The following is an 18,568-nucleotide window of genomic DNA, read 5'->3' on the forward strand; positions in this document are numbered from 1 at the left end:
TTCAAAAACGGAATTTCGTTTCTAGGACTCACGGTTCAAAAGTTATTAACATAAACATGAGTGCAAATTTGGGCAGTAGGTGGCGCTAGAGGGTTTGAAGTAGCCAAATTTGCTGTGGAAACATATCAGACTGTCCTTTATCTGTGTGACAAATTTCATAACTTTCCTGCAAGCGGTTCTATGGGCTGCCATAGACTCAATAGCGGAAGAAGAAGAAGATGTGGATTCCTCCTCAAAACTGCAAATTATGTAAAAATTTACATGGTAGAGACATGTACTTCACACATGTACACAATATTTCATTAATTTGTTATTAAACATTGCAAGAGTCTTCATATTAACTGGTGATTGAATCAAAGTATCGGTTTTATGACTAGCGAATTTGTAAAGCATTATTTTAGCGTTAGCGATAAATAATAGTAAACTGTAATTCTGTCATCTTGTGACATATCAAGGTGAAATTTTGCACAGTACTTCAGAGTGATGTCATCTTGAAGCCTGTTAGGTTGGAAAAAACATTAGTCAAAATGGCATTAGATTTTTTTGGACATATGGATATTGAGACAATGTGGACATTTACATTAATGCGCACCTTTCAGCCATTTTGTATTGTATTCATTTTTTTCTAAATAATAAATTGAAAGACATGTATCCTACACATACATACCGAGTTTCAAGTCAGCTGGAGTTATGGTTCAGGAGGAGTAGATTTTTGTAGTTTTGGACAAATTTGTATTGTACAGGAAAATTCATCATGGTGGGCTTTATGGGCTCTAGAGGCTTTTTTGTTCATCATAAGAATTGAGGCATATATACCAGGTTTCATAAATTTTTGACTTATGGGCTGGAAATGGCATCACTTTGAAAATGGACAAATTGGAGCGTGGCCCATAGCGCCACCTATAGGCTCACATGGGCCATTTTTGGTGTGGTAGTTACTCTTGGCCTGTAGTATCAATGTGCCAAATTTAAAAACTTTTTACCAATAAGATCTTTAGTTATTGGGCAATTTAGATCTACAGGAATAATAATAATAAGAACGAGAGACTTGGGATCTCTGGGTCCATCGTCATGTCCTTACTGGCTCCTTACTATTGATAGGGCACTCCACTGATTCCCTGCAGTTCAGGATCAGTCTGATGAGAGGGCTGCTTGAGGAGCACAGTTCAGGGGCCGTCCTGCCTCAGACAGCCAGGCATTTCCCCTCTGAAGTTCCTCAAACCACTTCCCAGGGTAGCAGGACCATGCGGCACTGCAAGGTCCATCTCCAGCACATGGAAGACAAAGAAGAGGCACTTTAAAAAAAATACATATGTTTGCCATGCAACACTCCCTTGTGTGTTACTCCATGCTTTGAGGAATACCACACACTCAAACATTATTGAACCTATAAAAGGTTGTTTAAATATTCTTTACAGTTAATATGTAATGTTATTTCATAGTAACTACAAATTACTATGGTGTATGAAATTTGTGTCTTTTGTTTAACCATAACTGTAATAAAACTAACATTTCATCATTATTCAATATGTCATTTATTATGCCACTTGATGAAGCAGAGCCAAGTAACATAGTACTTCACATTGTGCAGACTCAGGACATTTACAATTTACAAGTGAATAACACTCCTTTCAGCATGTTTTTGTTCCTCTCCATGGATGAATCAGTGACAAAGTGGAAGGGCAGGCTGGCATTTCATCAGTTTACACCTGCAAAAAGAAACCGATTTCACATTATTTTTTTGTGTGTGTGACATGCACACTGAGTATTTGCAAGACATGATTATTTATAACAGATCCACCACAGACATTCACCATTATGAGGGGCTTCGGATCTCTGTGTCTGATGTAATGATCTTACCACCGCCTTATGTGAGGAAGGATACTGGTATACCAGTCCCACATTCTCCCAGCCATGTTACAGGACCTGTGGTACAGGGAGGCAAATAGGATGATAATGACCATGATCACCTGAAAAATAGTAAAGTAGTAAGGTACTCACCGAGTACATGAGAGCTGTGCAATATTCCCTTTTGTGTTAGCCCATGTTTTGAGTACCACACACTGAAGCATTACTGAGAACTGTGAAATAATATAAGCAAATATTAGTTATGCTTATATTTCAGTTGTTATGTATTGTAAATTGTGTATTTTGTATCCATGTAATTGGTTTATAATCTATGAAATGTGTGCATTGTGGGCTAATGTAATTGAATGTTATGAATACTATTTAGTAGCGGTTATGGATATGTTGTTTTTATTTGTTAAAATATTTATATTGTTATTCATTATATTGATATTTATAAAAAAAAAAACTTTTATTATCTATAAACAAATGCATATACAAAGCATAGATCAATAGATAAAATTAAATTAAATCTAATTTTAAGAATAATGCTAATACTGAACTTATCTCTTGTCTCTCACAGAGCAAAGATACATGTTTTTTGACATCATGTGGCTATTTCTCTATATTCCCTATATACTCTAGTAACACATTTGAGCATCTAATGGTGATGGAAGGAAATGGTGTGACTATACTGCATTACAAAAGTCAAAAATAGTAACTATGCCAACACAGAAACAAAAACGGCTTCAAACTTTATTTTAATTGTCCAGACAATTGTCATACTCTGTTTGTTAGAATATGAGCATAGTTGAGCGAAGCCCATCTGACACAAGACAGATCATAATCCAAGAGACCCGATTTCAGTCAGTTTTGTAAAATGTGTATTTTGTTGTGTATTGCTCACACAATAGCATATGATCAAAGTGAACACATTAAAACATTATATATGTGCAATATGCCCACAACATTATACAAGCAGTGAACAGCACGAGCCATTGCGTAAACTACATCAAAGTACGATAAATACAGATCATAAACATATTATTCATGCATTTATCATGGTCTACACATGATTGCAAACAATTTTCAACAATTCTCAATCGAAAAAGACTTAAAATGTACTCACCAGTAGCAATCCTGTAATGCGTTGGCAGAAAAGTTGCACGTGGGAGCGAAATTCAAAGCCCAAGAAAATAAAAGAAATAAATGTCAAAATAAACTGTTGGTTAAAACATTTATTATAGTTTATACATGTTTTAAACCAATGAGGAAGGTTTTAAAGTGAAGAAAAAGCGAAACATGACTTGCAACGCTTACCTATACTCTGTCCTCCAGCTCCAAGCGAGACGAGTCAGCGGTGAACCGTCATGTGACTGCCCAGAGTGTCACGTGACAAGCTTGGTGCGTCACACTGAAGTTTAAAATTTGATACGTTGTAAAATAACCACGAAAAAAAATTCACGCTGGGGGGATCAGTTAAATCATTTACAATTTACGTGCGAAAGGATTAAACCCTCCCGATGGAGGAATCCTAAACAAAAAACTATGGCTGGATTTGAACCTCTGACCCTTCACTTACCAGCACAACATCTTAGCCAAGTTAGCTATTCACATTGCTAAGAATTTCTGCTTTCAGTATAAAAAAAGACAAAGTGGCTAGCATTGTCAGATTTGGCCCAAGTTCAAACAGTTGTAATTCAGTCATCATTTGACATATCAACGTGAAATTTTGCACGGTTCTTCAGAGTGATGTCATATTGAGGCATGTTAGGTTTGAAAAACCATCAGTCAAAATGACATTTGATTTATTGACACATATATATTGAGGCAATGTGGACATTTACATAAATATGCCCCTTTCAGCCATTTTGTATTGTATTCATTTTTGCTAAATAACAAATTGAAAGACATCAATTCTACACATGGGTACCAAATTTCAAGTCAATTGGATCAAGCAGTTCTATAGGCTGCCATAGACTGAAGAGCGGAAGAATAAGAAGAAAACTTAACGAAAACAATAGGGGTCTTTCGCCCCTTCGGGGCTTGACCCCTAATAATAATAAGAAAACTAACGAAAACAATAGAGGTCTTTCATCCCTTCAGGGCTTGACCCCTAATCATATTAGCGTAGATGCCATTCAATTTATTGCAGAGTTATAGATTATGATAAATGTTTCTGGTTCCGGCAGACCTAACTAAAGCAGCCTAATTGTGAGTTGAAGGATAAATTAGGTCTATGCCTGGCTAAATAGATGAGTCTTTAGTCTAGACTTAAACTCAGTGAGTGTGTCTTCATCCCGAGACTATTCCATAGTTTAGGAGCCAAATAGGAAAAGGATCTACCTCCTTTTGTGGATTTTGATATACTAGGAACTATTAACAGACCAGAATTTTGCGATCGTAATGAACGTGATGGAATATAGCATGGTAGAAGGTCACTTAAGTACTGTGGAGTTAGACCATTCAAAGCTTTGTACGTAGTTAACAAAATGTTTTAATTAATACGAAATTTAACAGGTAGCCAATGTAACGATGATAAAATGGGGCTAATATGATCATATTTCTTGGTTCTAGTCAGCACTCTGGCTGCTGCATTTTGAACCAACTTGTCTCATTATCCCATAAATATTCCCCGACCTGCTCACGGTCACCTAGCATCCCATCTATCAATCAAAGCCTGCTGCCGTTGCCGTACCGACAACATATCCACAGCAACCTTCTGAGGGAGAAGCACTTAGGCCCTGATTCAGAGTCCATTACACACACTAAGTCTAACCAGATCCAGGAGAAAATGTGTTCTAATACAATATTTCCCAACCTTTTTTGTCTCATGTACCCCCACGGCCCCATCGGTAAGGCTCAAGTACTCCTTTTATCAACCAAACCAGAAATATGTTACTTCTTAAACCATATTCATTTAGCATTTATTAGCCCTTAAAATCAAACCTCAAATCTTTAGTGATACTGTCGTTATACTGTATGTGTCAGGCCGCTAATTACCCGAGGTACATAAAACATTTTGTCGAGACACCCATGCATTAAAGGGTTAATATTATTAAAATCGCCATTACAAGATTAATTGTATTTAATTATTTCTATTTTTGATGACTCTATTTTTATTTTAAGACAGACTTTTCTGTTTTATAGGTTTCATAAGTGCCCACACATGCCCCTGTTTGGGAATCACTTTTCTAATAGATCATACAGTTTACCTTCTAAAAAATAAACAGAAATATCATGTACCTTATCTCATGTCATGCTAAATGAAAGAGCAATTTGGATAATGAATAGACATCTATGCAAAAGTTCTGCTAAAGCCAAAAACGTGGTTGCTTGTTTGGAAGTTTGTTCAGCTTCTCACAGGCTACTGCTGTTTCGTGTCATATTTGCAGGTGTGTAAGTGTGTGTACCTGTATGTTTATGTGCGTTTAATGGTTTTATTGTAGAAGGAGAGGATGCCTAGCACATATATCGGCTGTGTCTGTGTTAAACTAGGCCACATATTCCCTCTCCTCTCCTTTCGAAATGCAACCTACTAAACCAGTCAAGCATAGAGACCCAATAAAACATCACACTTCTTTTCTCTCCTTTCTTCCCCCCATCACTCCTCTTACTGCTCCTTTTCTCTCAGCAGCCCCTTGTTAATTGTATTGATCCTAATCTCCACAGACACCATCCACGAGTGACCTTACTCTAGTGGATTACATCAGAATTACAGCTTCACTTCACTTCACCGCTGGGCTTACCTCATATGAAAGACCGACGATCGGCCTGCAGTAATTGAATGAGCCCCAGGGGTGCTCTGAAGCGGCCCATAAAGGGCCCGATTCAGGAAATCAGCACACTCTAGTGCAGTGTATAGGGTTGCTAGGCGACATTTAGTCTTTATCAGAGTTGGCCAGCAAAACAGTCTGAAAATGATCAAGTCTTAGATGAACAACCCAACATATGCTGGTCTGTTTAGGAGAGATGTTTGACAAGTAAAATCATACACAAATGTGAATAACACATGTTTAGAGGACAGCTTTTATGTAATTGTGTATGTTCTCTCTAATGAGAAAAGGTGTTAATAAAATGTGGGAGCAAAGGCTGCTTCAGCCCTGCACATTATAACACAATACTGCCACCTACACAAAACACTGTGCTAATACTGTTAGGGTCATCACATCTGGTAACTTTTACTTTATATTTCAGTTGAAATATTAGCAGTAAAGACCGCTATTTCCTTAATGTAAGTGTGCTTTATTCATGAATGTAACTCTCTCTCTCCATTCCTCTCTGCAGATCAGTATATTTATGACTCATCTCTCCAATTATGGGAATGACCGCTTGGGACTATATACATTCACTAACTTGGCTAACTTTCTGAAATGCTGGACAAACCTGAGACTACACACACTTCCTCCCCTGCAGCTCGCACACAAGTACTTCACACTCTTTCCAGAGCAGAGACACCCACTCTGGCAGGTCAGTCATAATAGACATAGAAATTGAATGTGTGTGTGTCTTTTTGCCATATCGTCTTACTACTCATCTAAGACCATCTATTAATTACCATGTGAAGTCAAAATTCCAGTTTTGTGGCATTTGGTCCACATCTATTAGCTTTGAAGCCATCTGTATTCTAGTTTATTGTTAAAAGTACGAATAAAAAAAAAAAAATGAATTAAACATTTACAGTTTTTCTCTCATGGGAAAATGGACCAAAAATATTGATGACTCATCTTGCTCTACAATGTTTTTTTTCCAATCAAATGCTCTGTTGAATGAGAATGTCCCTCCCACTGCCCTTCAATATGTCCTGCTTGGAACTTTGTTTCAATAGGAAATATGTACACAAAGGAAAGAAAAATCTGTTCAAGCGATATCATGGTGTCCTTAACACTGTATCTGTCATATGATATCTGAAGATGGATTTTCTAGATGATCTCAAGGACAATCCTTATAACCTTCGAGCTAGAGACCCTGACCTGTCCTCTGTCTATATCTGTGTAGGGCTTCTGTTAATAGATCATATACTGATTTCATAGAATTTGCTGCCTGATCCTAATTAACCAATGGAATGAATTGCTGTATGTGTTTGTGCTTCAGAACCCATGTGATGATAAACGGCATAAGGACATCTGGTCCAAAGAGAAGACTTGTGACAGACTGCCTAAGTTCATGGTGGTCGGGCCTCAGAAAACAGGTAATTCTGTTCTTCTATTACAAGTATGCTTGATCAGTCTTCCTTCTTGCTTCAAAGCCCTGTGTGTGTGTGTGTGTGTGTATCTTCTCGCTCTGCTGTTCTCCTTGATCCTGCCTCATATCTCACCTTGTGTTGCTGGAACTGATGAAAGTGCAACCACGGGCGTTCAGCTTTAGAGGAGAACAATACAGACACATCCCTAGAGGGCTGGGGGGGGGGGGGTTAAAACAATGGGAAAGACAGAGTGCCATTTTGGGCTGTAAGATTTTGATTGGTGTCAGGACACTGCCTTGTTAAACACTTCTGCTCTCTGTACTCATCTTTTCTGCTGTATCACAAGCTTGAAACACACACACACACAAAGTAAAAAATCCATAAGGTAAATGGTGTATCGATCCCATGTCTTTTAGTTTCTCTGTCTGTGGGCTGAATCTCCAGGCACTGAGTGTTTCTCTTCAATGCTATCAGCTGCACATATAATTTCATCATTAGCAGGGAAAAGGCTTGTTGATTTATTTGCCCTCTTTCCCCTTCTCCCTCTCTTCTAGTGATGTGCAAACCTACATATTTTCAAAATCAACAAGTCAGTAAGTTGCCTCAAAGGCTAGTCAACTAATTGGCCCTGTATAATTAGGCTGGTTTTGGATTACACATGACCAGACATGTTTCTTAGGGCATCTTTACATAAGATGCTTTCTGGTGTTCAAAAACAGCTAGATGGTGCCAAACAGAATGACATAAAACACAGGATGAATTTAAGGAATAACTTTTCAGAGAGAGTTTTACCACCCAAAATGTCTAAAAGCTGAAGTACAACATGCTATCAGCACTGGTTTTGAACTAGTGGTATTTCGTTGTGTTTCTGAATAAATCTGTTAAGTGAATGAATCGTTATCGTTCACTTCCACTGTTTCAGTGGTAACAAATCAGAGTCAGTTGTTTTTTAACAAATTATTGAAAGACTCATTCATAACATAAAAGTTATTGCCATAAATATGCAATCTCCAGAAATGGTCACTGAACGAATCAGTAAGAGAAATCAAAATAAATAATTAATTAAAATCCCCACCACTATCTGGAAAGCCACGAACAAGGAGAAACAGAGTGATGCAAATACTGAAGAGTCCTAGTGCTGTTGGACAGTTTATCAGCACTAGAGGTCTTCACGGGTACAAAAATTCGTGCCTGAACACAAAGAGACCTGGAAATGTACTACCCGGACCCGAACCGAACCCATCTATTATTTCAAAGCTTGGACCCGTACCCATGCAGAACCGAGAAATGCCGGACCCAGACCCGAACCCGTCTATTATTTGAAAGCTGGACCCGACCCGATCGACACTGATTTCACAGCTGATTGCTATTAACAAGTTAATTTACAAGCTGTGAAAACAAAACTTTGTGTCTTACCTAATGTAACGTTAGTAGCCTTCTCCCCTGTGCCTGGCCGTGACGCATATAATCCATCCTCCTTGCAAAGAAAGTTGGTAAAATACATCCAGGTTTTCTGTAATTCCTCTCTTGCTGATTGAAACAGCATAGCTAATCAAGTAAGTCCTCTTGATATCACGGTGACGGATGACAAACGCGACTTGTTTAGAATCAGCTTTGCAGTTTTTATGTATCTTGCATAAGATAACTTCGACTGTTTGCCCTTCTGAACTATAATAATGATTGCTCGTTCATTGCCACAGCTGCTAACGTTAGCATTGCTGATTTGCTATCATGTGCCTTAACTCCGCTCTGCCTCTGACGTCACTCAGCTCGCTGTGGCTCTGCTCCATTTTTCACCTTATTTCCCGCCCGCAATTTCTCATCCTAATTTTACAATGTTGCAACTTAGTTACAACACACAAACAACGCCATCATCGTCAGCGCTGATCACGGCCGGGTCTTCTCGGATCGACTCGGGTATTACACAGTGTTAAACAGACCCGTGAACCACAGCAATAGAATAGGGCCCGACCCAGATCCGGCTGACTGTATAAAACGTGGATCCAAACCCGTACGGGTCCCGGGTCGGGTCTCGGGTCCTCGGGTTAGGGTGTACCCGTGAAGACCTCTTATCAGCACTCTTGGAACACCGCTCAAGCAATGGAACAAACTGCTGTAAACACATATATAGTATCTAGATTCAAAATCTGGGACTCAATATCTAAACCTGGAAATAAACAAAAAGTATTAAGATTTTGAAAAATTAAAAACAAACAAATGTTATTATGTAAAATGAGGAAGAAATGGTAATTCTAATAGAACTATTTTTTAGGTCACTTATCAAATCTGCGAACGTGAAACTGACCACGTTTTCATGTACTTAAGAAAATGGTTTATTCCAGGGTGTTTGAAGAGTGCGCGTGCGTGGAACAGAACGGGATAATAAACGTCATAGGATGGAGCCCAACACAGCGGAAAGAATTCAACATTTCTGGGAGTACAGTGGGAAAATCACATACACTATAAACTATACCCCTTTATATACACAAATGTAAAATATCGACTGTCCCTAATGTCCACATATATGTGCTCCTACATTGGGGGATTTATGTAAGAGGGTAACCCCACTATTGCAGTGCAGTTCTGCTGCAGGTCACGATAGAAAGTGAAGGAAACAAACACAGCAACGACTCTGTTGATTCACTTTATTTCCAGATATTCCACAGTAAATTAGTGAAGTTTCCTCAGATGCCATCTGTGTTATTTACACAAGCGTCGTGGGAAAATTATGTTGCTGTGGCGAAAGCTGCTTACTGACTGAGCTACATGTATACGGGAGTAAAGAGTACGCCACTTATAATGTAGATGTATACTGTAGCCTGTGAGATGCTGTTTTCTCGCAATAACCCGCTTAATCGCAATAAGTCGCTTTTTAATGTCCATGTAAACATAGTCACTGATTGTGTAAACTCTTACGAAATGTTTTTTGATTTTCTTGACACTCTCAAATTATGCTGGGATAACACGGCTCATCAGGTTTTTTCCATATCAGCTTCAGTGCATTTTGGCATTCAAACTAAAGTGGGACATACCAAATAGTAAGAAATTCTGAAATACACGTTACATTTTTAATGCAACTTTTCACTCAAATTCCTCCCTCCTTCTCTCTCTCTCTCTCTCTCGTCAGGCACAACAGCACTCTACCTCTTTCTGATCATGCACCCCTTCATTTCCAGTAACTTTCCAAGTGTGAAAACTTTCGAAGAAGTTCAGTTTTTCAACACCAACAATTACCACAAAGGGATCGACTGGTAGGTGTGATGTGTGCACATGTGTGCCAGACTCTTGTGTGTGCATTTGTCTTTGTCAGTATTCTCTAGCTCAGCGTTCCTCTCCTCTCTCAGGTATATGGAGTTCTTTCCTGTACCTTCTAATGTCAGCACGGACTTCCTGTTTGAGAAGAGCGCAAACTACTTCCCCTCAGAGGAGACGCCCAAACGAGCTGCTGCCCTCCTGCCCAAAGCCAAGATCCTCACTCTGCTCATCAACCCTTCAGACAGGGCATACAGCTGGTATCAGGTACAGCAGTGACCAATCACAAAGCAAACAGTATCAAAATGAACCAGTCAAAGTCAAAGGGTGAGCGAGATGTGAGCGGGTATATGAGAAAGTTGCATATTGCTGCCTTCGGAGGCTGTATACTGAGGTAGGAAGGCATCAAGGCACGTCCGAATGCTAAATTTGCTTCACATTCTGTCTACTGAGATGCCTTCATCTGGTCAGTTTTTGAAGTCATCATAGATCCATCCTTTGCTGACTTTGATATCCCAAAATCCTGTGTGTGCTGTTCACTGTTTGGTTGAAAGAATAAACATGGCATCTGATGGAGCAAATGAAAGCAAAAATTAGATCATAAATATACCATTTTTCATTTTTTAAACTAATGACTCCATTTCTGTCAATAAATAATAATTATAGTTTCTATTTATTTTATTGGGTATGTCTAAAGCTAACTACAAATAGTTTAGGTCATCAGACAAGACATTAGGGTGCCTTTGAAAAGCCGTCCGAAACCAGTATCCTTACAAAGTGCCTTTATATGCAAATCGCTGCCAGTAAAGTCATTGACTGACTGGGCAGTGAGGCATCAAGGCTGCTGCCTTAGCTTTTGTAAGCAGCCAATGATAAAGACCACATTTACACGCACAGGAATATTCCAAAATAACTGGAAATTAGCCATATTCTGATTATGTTCCGTATGTGTTGTGTAAACCTGTTAACCTGATTACCATAACCCAGTTAAGCCAATATTCTGTTTACTAGAACTCTAAATAAGAATACACCAGTATTAATCAGAATTTTGGGTCATGTTAGCAACTTATTTGTAATATCCATTGTAACTGAATATTAATTTACAGTTTATCTGCACATCTCCAAGTGAAAGTAATACTGGCTGCTTTGCAATACAGTATAAGCAGCTGAGAGTAAAAATCAAGCTATTGAAAAACATTTTTTTTGCAACAATCTATTTAAAAACATTAAGTACATTTTAAGTACATAAACGAGAATTCATGTGTTTCTGTGTATTTAAATAAGGGTGAAGAATGACTTTCATTATAATAAACGACTAAAGCGAGCATCTCCAGTATTTCTAAAAGGGAATAGCATGAAAAGAACTAATGTCTTTATTCAGAATTTCTTAGTCATTTAGCACTCACTCTTTTTCTCTTTTATTGAAGAGCTGGTTTTTCTGATTAGCATATACACCGATCAGCCACAACATTAAAACCACCTGCCTAATATTGTGTAGGTCCCCCTCGTGCCACCAAAACAGCGCCAACCCGCATCTCAGAATAGCATTCTGAGATTATATTCTTCTCACCACAATTGTACAGTGTGGTTATCTGAGTTACCATAGACTTTGTCAGTTTGAATCAGTCTAGCCATTCTTTGTTGACCTCTCTCATCAACAAGGCGTTTCTGTCCACAGAACTGCCGCTCACTGGATGTTTTTTGTTTTTGGCACCATTCGGAGTAAATTATAGAGACTGTTGTGTGTGAAAATCCCAGGAGATCAGCAGTTACAGAAATACTCAAACCATCTGGCACCAACAATCATCCATGCGATTATCTAATCAGCCAATCGTGTGGCAGCAGTGCATAAAATCATGCAGATACAGGTCCGGAGCTTCAGTTAATGTTCACATCAACCATCAGAATGGGGAAAAAATTTTATCTCAGTGATTTGGAGCGTGGCATGATTGTTGGTGCCAGATGGGCTGGTTTGAGTATTTCTGTAACTGCTGATCTCCTGGTATTTTCACACACAACAGTCTCTAGAATTTACTCAGAATGGTGCCAAAAACAAAAAACATCCAGTGAGTGGCAGTTCTGCGGACGGAAACGTCTTGTTGATGAGAGAGGTCAGCAGAGAATGGCCAGACTGGTTCGAACTGACAAAGTCTACGGTAACTCAGATAACTGCTCTGTACAATTGTGGTGAGAAGATTAGCATCTCAGAATTAATGTTGTGGCTGATTGGTGTAGACATTAAAACATGCAAGCTTTTGCCTTTGTGTGTCTTGGTTTGCTAGGTGGATTTCCATTTTATCACAACACGATAAAGCGATAAATGCTATCTTTGGAGCAGTAATATAATCGTATTCATGTAATTCAACTTTGTATAACTATGCATTAAACTTTCAAAATCTTCTGATTTTCTGTGATTGTTCCATGTCGCTCAGCAGCTTCAGAGCAGATATACAAATTGCATTTCACTTGAAAGTTGTCGCATCACAGGGTTAGGGTGACCCCAGTGTGAGCAAACCCCAGTGTGTGTGCCCGCATATGTTCATGTGTGATATTGTGGAGAGATTAAATATGTGTAAGTATAAGTGTGTGAGAACATTACTGAGTGTAAACGCGAGTTAGAAATTTCAGCAGCAGCATGCACAGGAAGGCACAGCATGAAGCTGCTACCACACACCAAGAGAACATTGAAAGAGTGACATTTCAATCTCATCTCTTCTATTAAAAGAATATTCTAGGCTAAATACATTTTCTTTCAACAGAATCTGTGAAAAACAAAGAAAAACATATGTACAGTAACGCAATTACACTGGAAGCCAATGGGGAAAGCGTGCAACACAACGACTTAATGTTTAAATTATGCAGAGTTTCAAAAGTATACCCATATCTCTAAAACATTATATGTATACAGTATATATATGTATAAATATATATACTGAGTGCAGCTTTAAGGCCTTTTGTAGTTGATTTTGGGGGTTTTTTTGCTTGTAAGGTAGGACGGTTTTAAATTGTTTGAATCTCATTGGCAGCATCAGCGAGCTCATGAAGACCCAGCAGCATTGCAGTTCAGTTTCTATGAGGTCATTTTAGCTGACCAGCTCACTCCACCTGAACTGCGCTCTCTACAGAACCGTTGTCTCATTCCTGGACTCTACGCAACACACCTGGAGAGATGGCTCACATACTACCCTCCAAATCAAGTAATACACACCTGTTATGATCTGGACTATCCCTTACTGAAGTAGCTGTGCTGAGTTCAGTAAAAAGAAAAATACATCATCTCAATCCTCTACTTCCTTTCTGTCTGTATTTCTCTCTTTCTATAGCTGATGATTATAGATGGACAGCAGTTAAGGAATGATCCAGCTAAAGTGATGGACGAGCTACAGAAGTTTCTGGGTGTTACTCCTTATTACAACTACTCCCAGGCACTCATGTGAGGCTCACACACACACACACAACTTGTGTCATGTTTCATATCATAGGGGACCTCCCATTGATTTTTGCATTAACATAATTATAATTACTACAGACTAAAGCTGGATGTACACGATGCGAGTCTTTTATGACTGTTGCTTGTCACATTGTACACTATGACCCCCACTGAGATCTTGGGTAAAAGCCAAGACAGACTGTCCAACATCAACTGTCTTTTATGTCAAACTGTGCGATTTAAACTGTACTGCTAATTGATTGGGTGTTTTATGTCACCAGTCCGTGTCTATTCTGAAATTAGCAAAGCTTATTCTGGAAAAGAAAACAAACAAACAAGGCTACTAACATGCTGTCCCATGTGTTTAGGAATCAGAAGATAAAGCGAGATGACAGATCCATGTTCTCAGCTGTTAATGCCTGTATAATCTGTATAGAGCCTGAATGAGATTAATTGTGATAATCTGGCTGTAGACATTAGCACAGCATGAGAGCAAGAGGTTTAACTTCATCAGGCCTCTCCAATTAAAAACTGCTCGTTAGAGAGTGCTCTCATCTCTTTCTCTCTGTGTTAGATTGCTCTTAAAGTGTCATGTACATTATCACTATTCTGGAAAATAAAAATAGGAAAGTAGTTGCGAGTTATTATACTTGCATAATTATAATGTAATTAAGTGATTTTGGTTGGAATAAAATGGATGCATTAGGAAATTTTAAATATATATATATATATATATATATATATATATATATATATATATATATATATATATATATATATATATATACATATATATAAGGGCAGGGAAACATATTAACATATTAAGATCTGCGATATTTTTTAACACGTACAAATAATACATAATGCAATTTGTGCAGTATCCGTTACTTCCTGAAACTTCACGCAATAGGAGAACGGTGTCCCCAGTTGTTCCTGGCAGGCTACTCAGCGTTAATGGCTCCATGTGGTTAGGAATAGGGTGAGGGCGGGGTTTAGAGCATCTGCTGCCTGCTAGGAACAAACCCAGGCAACTTTGTAGAATAGTGGAAATTTCAATTTCACAAATGTTTTTTCCCCCCTTTCCATGGCTAAAACTGGCATATATAAATTTGCAGGAGGTACACACGCAACTCAACTGCACATCCTAGCACAGAAACTGATTGTGTAAACAGTGCACGCTTCTTCATTACGCGCGCCGCATGTCCCGGGCACAATAAACACGCGACCGCATTTACAGTACGGAAAATGAAGACTTCACCTGCAAGCGGTGAACCAGGTTTGTGAGAGATACGGGCAAGCTGCCATATCTCTTCGCATCGCCCGTAAATGCTCACACACTTTCATCTGTACAAGTTTCGAAAAGCGAAACCGCCCAAGTAAGAGCCAGCGTGTGCCCGATAGAGACTGAGAAGGACCTGGCCGTTCAGCAAGCTGTAGCCAGGTACACTTGTAGAGACTGAACAACAGCCAGAGAAAATCATAATTTTGAGATTTTAAACTTCAGCAAATTAAACTTCAGCGTTCAATATGGTTTATATCTGTATGTATAGGGTCTAACAATGCATTGGTAATTATCTTGGTAATAAAGTTTGATATTAATTGAATCTTCCCATTTGATCCTATTATTAAAGAAAGTCCAGTGTGAAACGCCAGAAGATTTTGCCCAAATTGTAATTAAAACATGTCCACTGATTTTATGGCATGTATGCATTTACTTGTAAAGGGCCATATGAAATGAAATCCGTTTTATTTTTTTCCAAATTCCGTTTTATTTTTTCCCTAATTCCGTTTTTTCTGTTTTATTTTCTCTAAATTCCGGGTTTTTTACATTTTATCATTAAAAAAAAAATGTCTAAGCAAATGAATTTATAGAATTTTAATTAAATTAAAACAGAACAATTACTTTTCAACAAATCGTTGCCTTATCTTTATTAAACGAAGAGCTTCTATACTGATCCTCACAGCACAATCCAAAACACAACATTTGAGTTATGTATTTATTTTGTCAAATACAGTGGTACACAGTAGAGCATCACAGTATCAGTGAAAGCAGAAAATAAAATCTTGCTTGTGAGATATTGCTTAGATATAATGTAATAATTATTGATATATTGATATCATTATAATTACTACTACATTGAATTTTATATTTTGCAACGCTGAAGCTGCATTTCCAGCAAATGTGAGAAAGTTCTGCTGGCATGATCGCAGTGTAAATAACTAGAAGGTTATAATACCAGAGTTAATGATCTGGGCTTATAAAATATCACACAACCACAGGATGTACAGCAGAATTATGTGCCAATGTTGGATAATTTCCTAATGTTAGCAATTATAGTAAAAGTAAATAATTCACTTGTTGCTGTGTGTTGTTGTACTGAAGAGACGGTAATAAAATCTGCTTATTTTTTTCTGAGACTGTGACGATGCAGTCTTTCTTGTCTCCATGTAAACATCCCTTCATATGTATCTGCATAGCCTCCAATGATGCCTTTATTTATTTCCAAAGGCAATGTTTCATAAGTCATGCTGAATGCCTGATCTGCGTGTCTGTTTACTATACACCACTAAGAAAGAGAGAATGCTTTCTGACAAGAACGGAGAGTAAAATGCATTTATTATTTTGCCAAGATGAAACGAGATGCAGTTTTGGTGCAAAGAAAGTTGGAGCAGCATTTTTCCGGCATCTTTCTTCTCTCTGCTGGTCGTGTAAAGTTTGTGGAGGCATGTCAAACGGTGCCCAGGACTGTCTGTGTCAGGGCCTGATTTCATTCATTCTGCCAGTGCAACAGTGTGTAATTAAACGATGGCAAAATGCGATAAACGGTAAAACTATATGTGCTCAAAACCAATGAGTTTATGAAAATCATTATTAATGATAATAATAATAATGTCGACATTTATTGCCAGCCTGAAATATAAAGCAGCATAATGTCGTATTTTTGTATAGCTAAAATAGCTGAAAGTGGCTTATACCGGAAGTGGTTCACATTCAAGGTTGATAATGGCGGGGCAATAGTTTTGCTGAAAAACAAGGTGGATACAGAAGTAATATATTTCTGTCACATTTTTTTCATTTCAGCACAGCCGTCTAGTTAAGAGACTTTTATTTTGACGTTTTAGTGGAGAACCAGATGCTTTAGACGACTTCTCCCTCCGTTCGCACTATGGGCTAATGTGCTTGTTAAACCACAAAAGGCTTTGATTAAATTATATAAATATATACTCTGCATGTGTTGCACTACACAGTGAATAAACTGCTCCACTCGTTGTCATTTATACGCACAGAGCGTACGTGATGTTGATGCAACTCACATTCACTTACTGTTGAAGCTCGCAGCTCAGCCGTATAGTGGTTTATAAGACAGTATAGGGTATTTGTTTAATTACATTTCAGCCTTTTGTGGTTTAATTATCACACTAGGATATATCACGATTTAAATTTGACTAATTGTGCATTTATACATTCATTTTATCCCAAATGTGTCCAATTTCATGACATTCTGCATTCTATTGTTAATTCCATTTTTATGACTGGATTGCGTAATCAAATAAATATGAAAGGTTTTATTTAAATAATTAAAAATATATTATATATAAAAGACGCTGGCTACCACCCCTGGAGTTCGCTAGTTCGCTAGTTAGAATCCCAGGGTGTGCTGAGTGACTCCAGCCAGGTCTCCTAAGCAACCAAATTGGCCCGGTTGCTAGGGAGGGTAGAGTCACATGGGGTAACCTCCTCGTGGTCGCTATAATGTGGTTCGTTCTCGGTGGGGCGTGTGGTGAGTTGAACGTGGATGCTACGGTGGATGGCGTGAAGCCTCCACCCGCGCTATGTCTCCGTGGCAACACGCTCAACAAGCCACGTGATAAGATGCGCGGGTTGACGGTCTCAGACGCGGAGGCAACTGAGACTGGTCCTCCACCACCCGGATTGAGGCGAATCACTACGCGACCACAAGGACTTAAAAGCGCATTGGGAATTGGGCATTCCAAATTGGGTGAAAAAGGGGGAAAAAATCCTGTTTATATGCAGAGGTGACAATCATTGTTAAAAAAAAAAAAAAAAAAAAAAAAAAAATTTTTGAATGGCTGAAAATACACCTGTGAGATAAGGCCTCCTCATGAATAATATAGAGAGGTACTCAGAAAAATAGTTCCAAATGTCCCAAAATAAGCCAAAATCCCCTGAAAAATAACACATGGTATAATCATCTCCCATCATGGTGTAGTGTTTCACAACCTTTTAAGGACTTAAGGAAGATGCTATTTAGCCTAAAGGAAAAAAGAAACCATGTTATTTTTAAATGAAGCAATAGCTGAGTTATTCTTTGGCCACTGATATAAGAAGCCGAAACATTGAACTCAGTGTTACCTGTGTCAATGTAATCTATTTCAGTCCTCTCTTGAGTTTGTGTGTGTGTATGTTTGAATACTCTGTGAGGCCCTGCATGTGTTCTCTACCACAGACAGCTCCATCAATCTTTGGCTTTTATTAATAACCTCCCTCCATTTGAGTCTCTCTCTCTCTCTCTCTCTCTCTCTCTCCATGTTTCTCTTTTTTCTTGTTTTCTGTCAGTTTAATTCGTTATCACTTCTTTTTGTGACTGCACTTTCTTCATTTTATATTGTTTCAGTCTCTGTCTTTCAACAATCGTCTTTTTCAATTCCTCTGCCTCTATTTCACTCGCCTCTTATCTCATATATCATTCCCTCTATTATGTTATTGCTGTTTATATATATATATTGCCTATATTTTCTGTTCTTTGTTAAATTTGTTCTTACTGTTGTTCGAATGTTGATGAATCTGGATTATCCTAAATGAGTCAGCACATACACACAGTTAATCTTTAGTA

At 38.3% G+C, this 18,568-nt stretch overlaps 1 protein-coding gene across 2 annotated transcripts in view; it reads left to right on the forward strand.

Annotated features, from left to right (window-relative positions):
* The window catches only part of LOC127445403 (bifunctional heparan sulfate N-deacetylase/N-sulfotransferase 4-like), a 98,870-nt gene that overhangs the window by 74,759 nt on the left and 5,543 nt on the right, over positions 1–18,568 (forward strand). For both annotated transcript variants that reach the window (XM_051705454.1, XM_051705453.1), the window contains 6 exons: positions 6,133–6,315; positions 6,940–7,036; positions 10,158–10,281; positions 10,375–10,549; positions 13,309–13,479; positions 13,606–13,715. In XM_051705454.1, coding sequence (XP_051561414.1) covers positions 6,133–6,315; positions 6,940–7,036; positions 10,158–10,281; positions 10,375–10,549; positions 13,309–13,479; positions 13,606–13,715 — 860 coding nt within the window. The remainder of the gene's footprint in view (positions 1–6,132; positions 6,316–6,939; positions 7,037–10,157; positions 10,282–10,374; positions 10,550–13,308; positions 13,480–13,605; positions 13,716–18,568) is intronic.

Source organism: Myxocyprinus asiaticus, chromosome 8 (genome assembly GCF_019703515.2).
Source record: "Myxocyprinus asiaticus isolate MX2 ecotype Aquarium Trade chromosome 8, UBuf_Myxa_2, whole genome shotgun sequence".
Taxonomy (NCBI): domain Eukaryota; kingdom Metazoa; phylum Chordata; class Actinopteri; order Cypriniformes; family Catostomidae; genus Myxocyprinus; species Myxocyprinus asiaticus.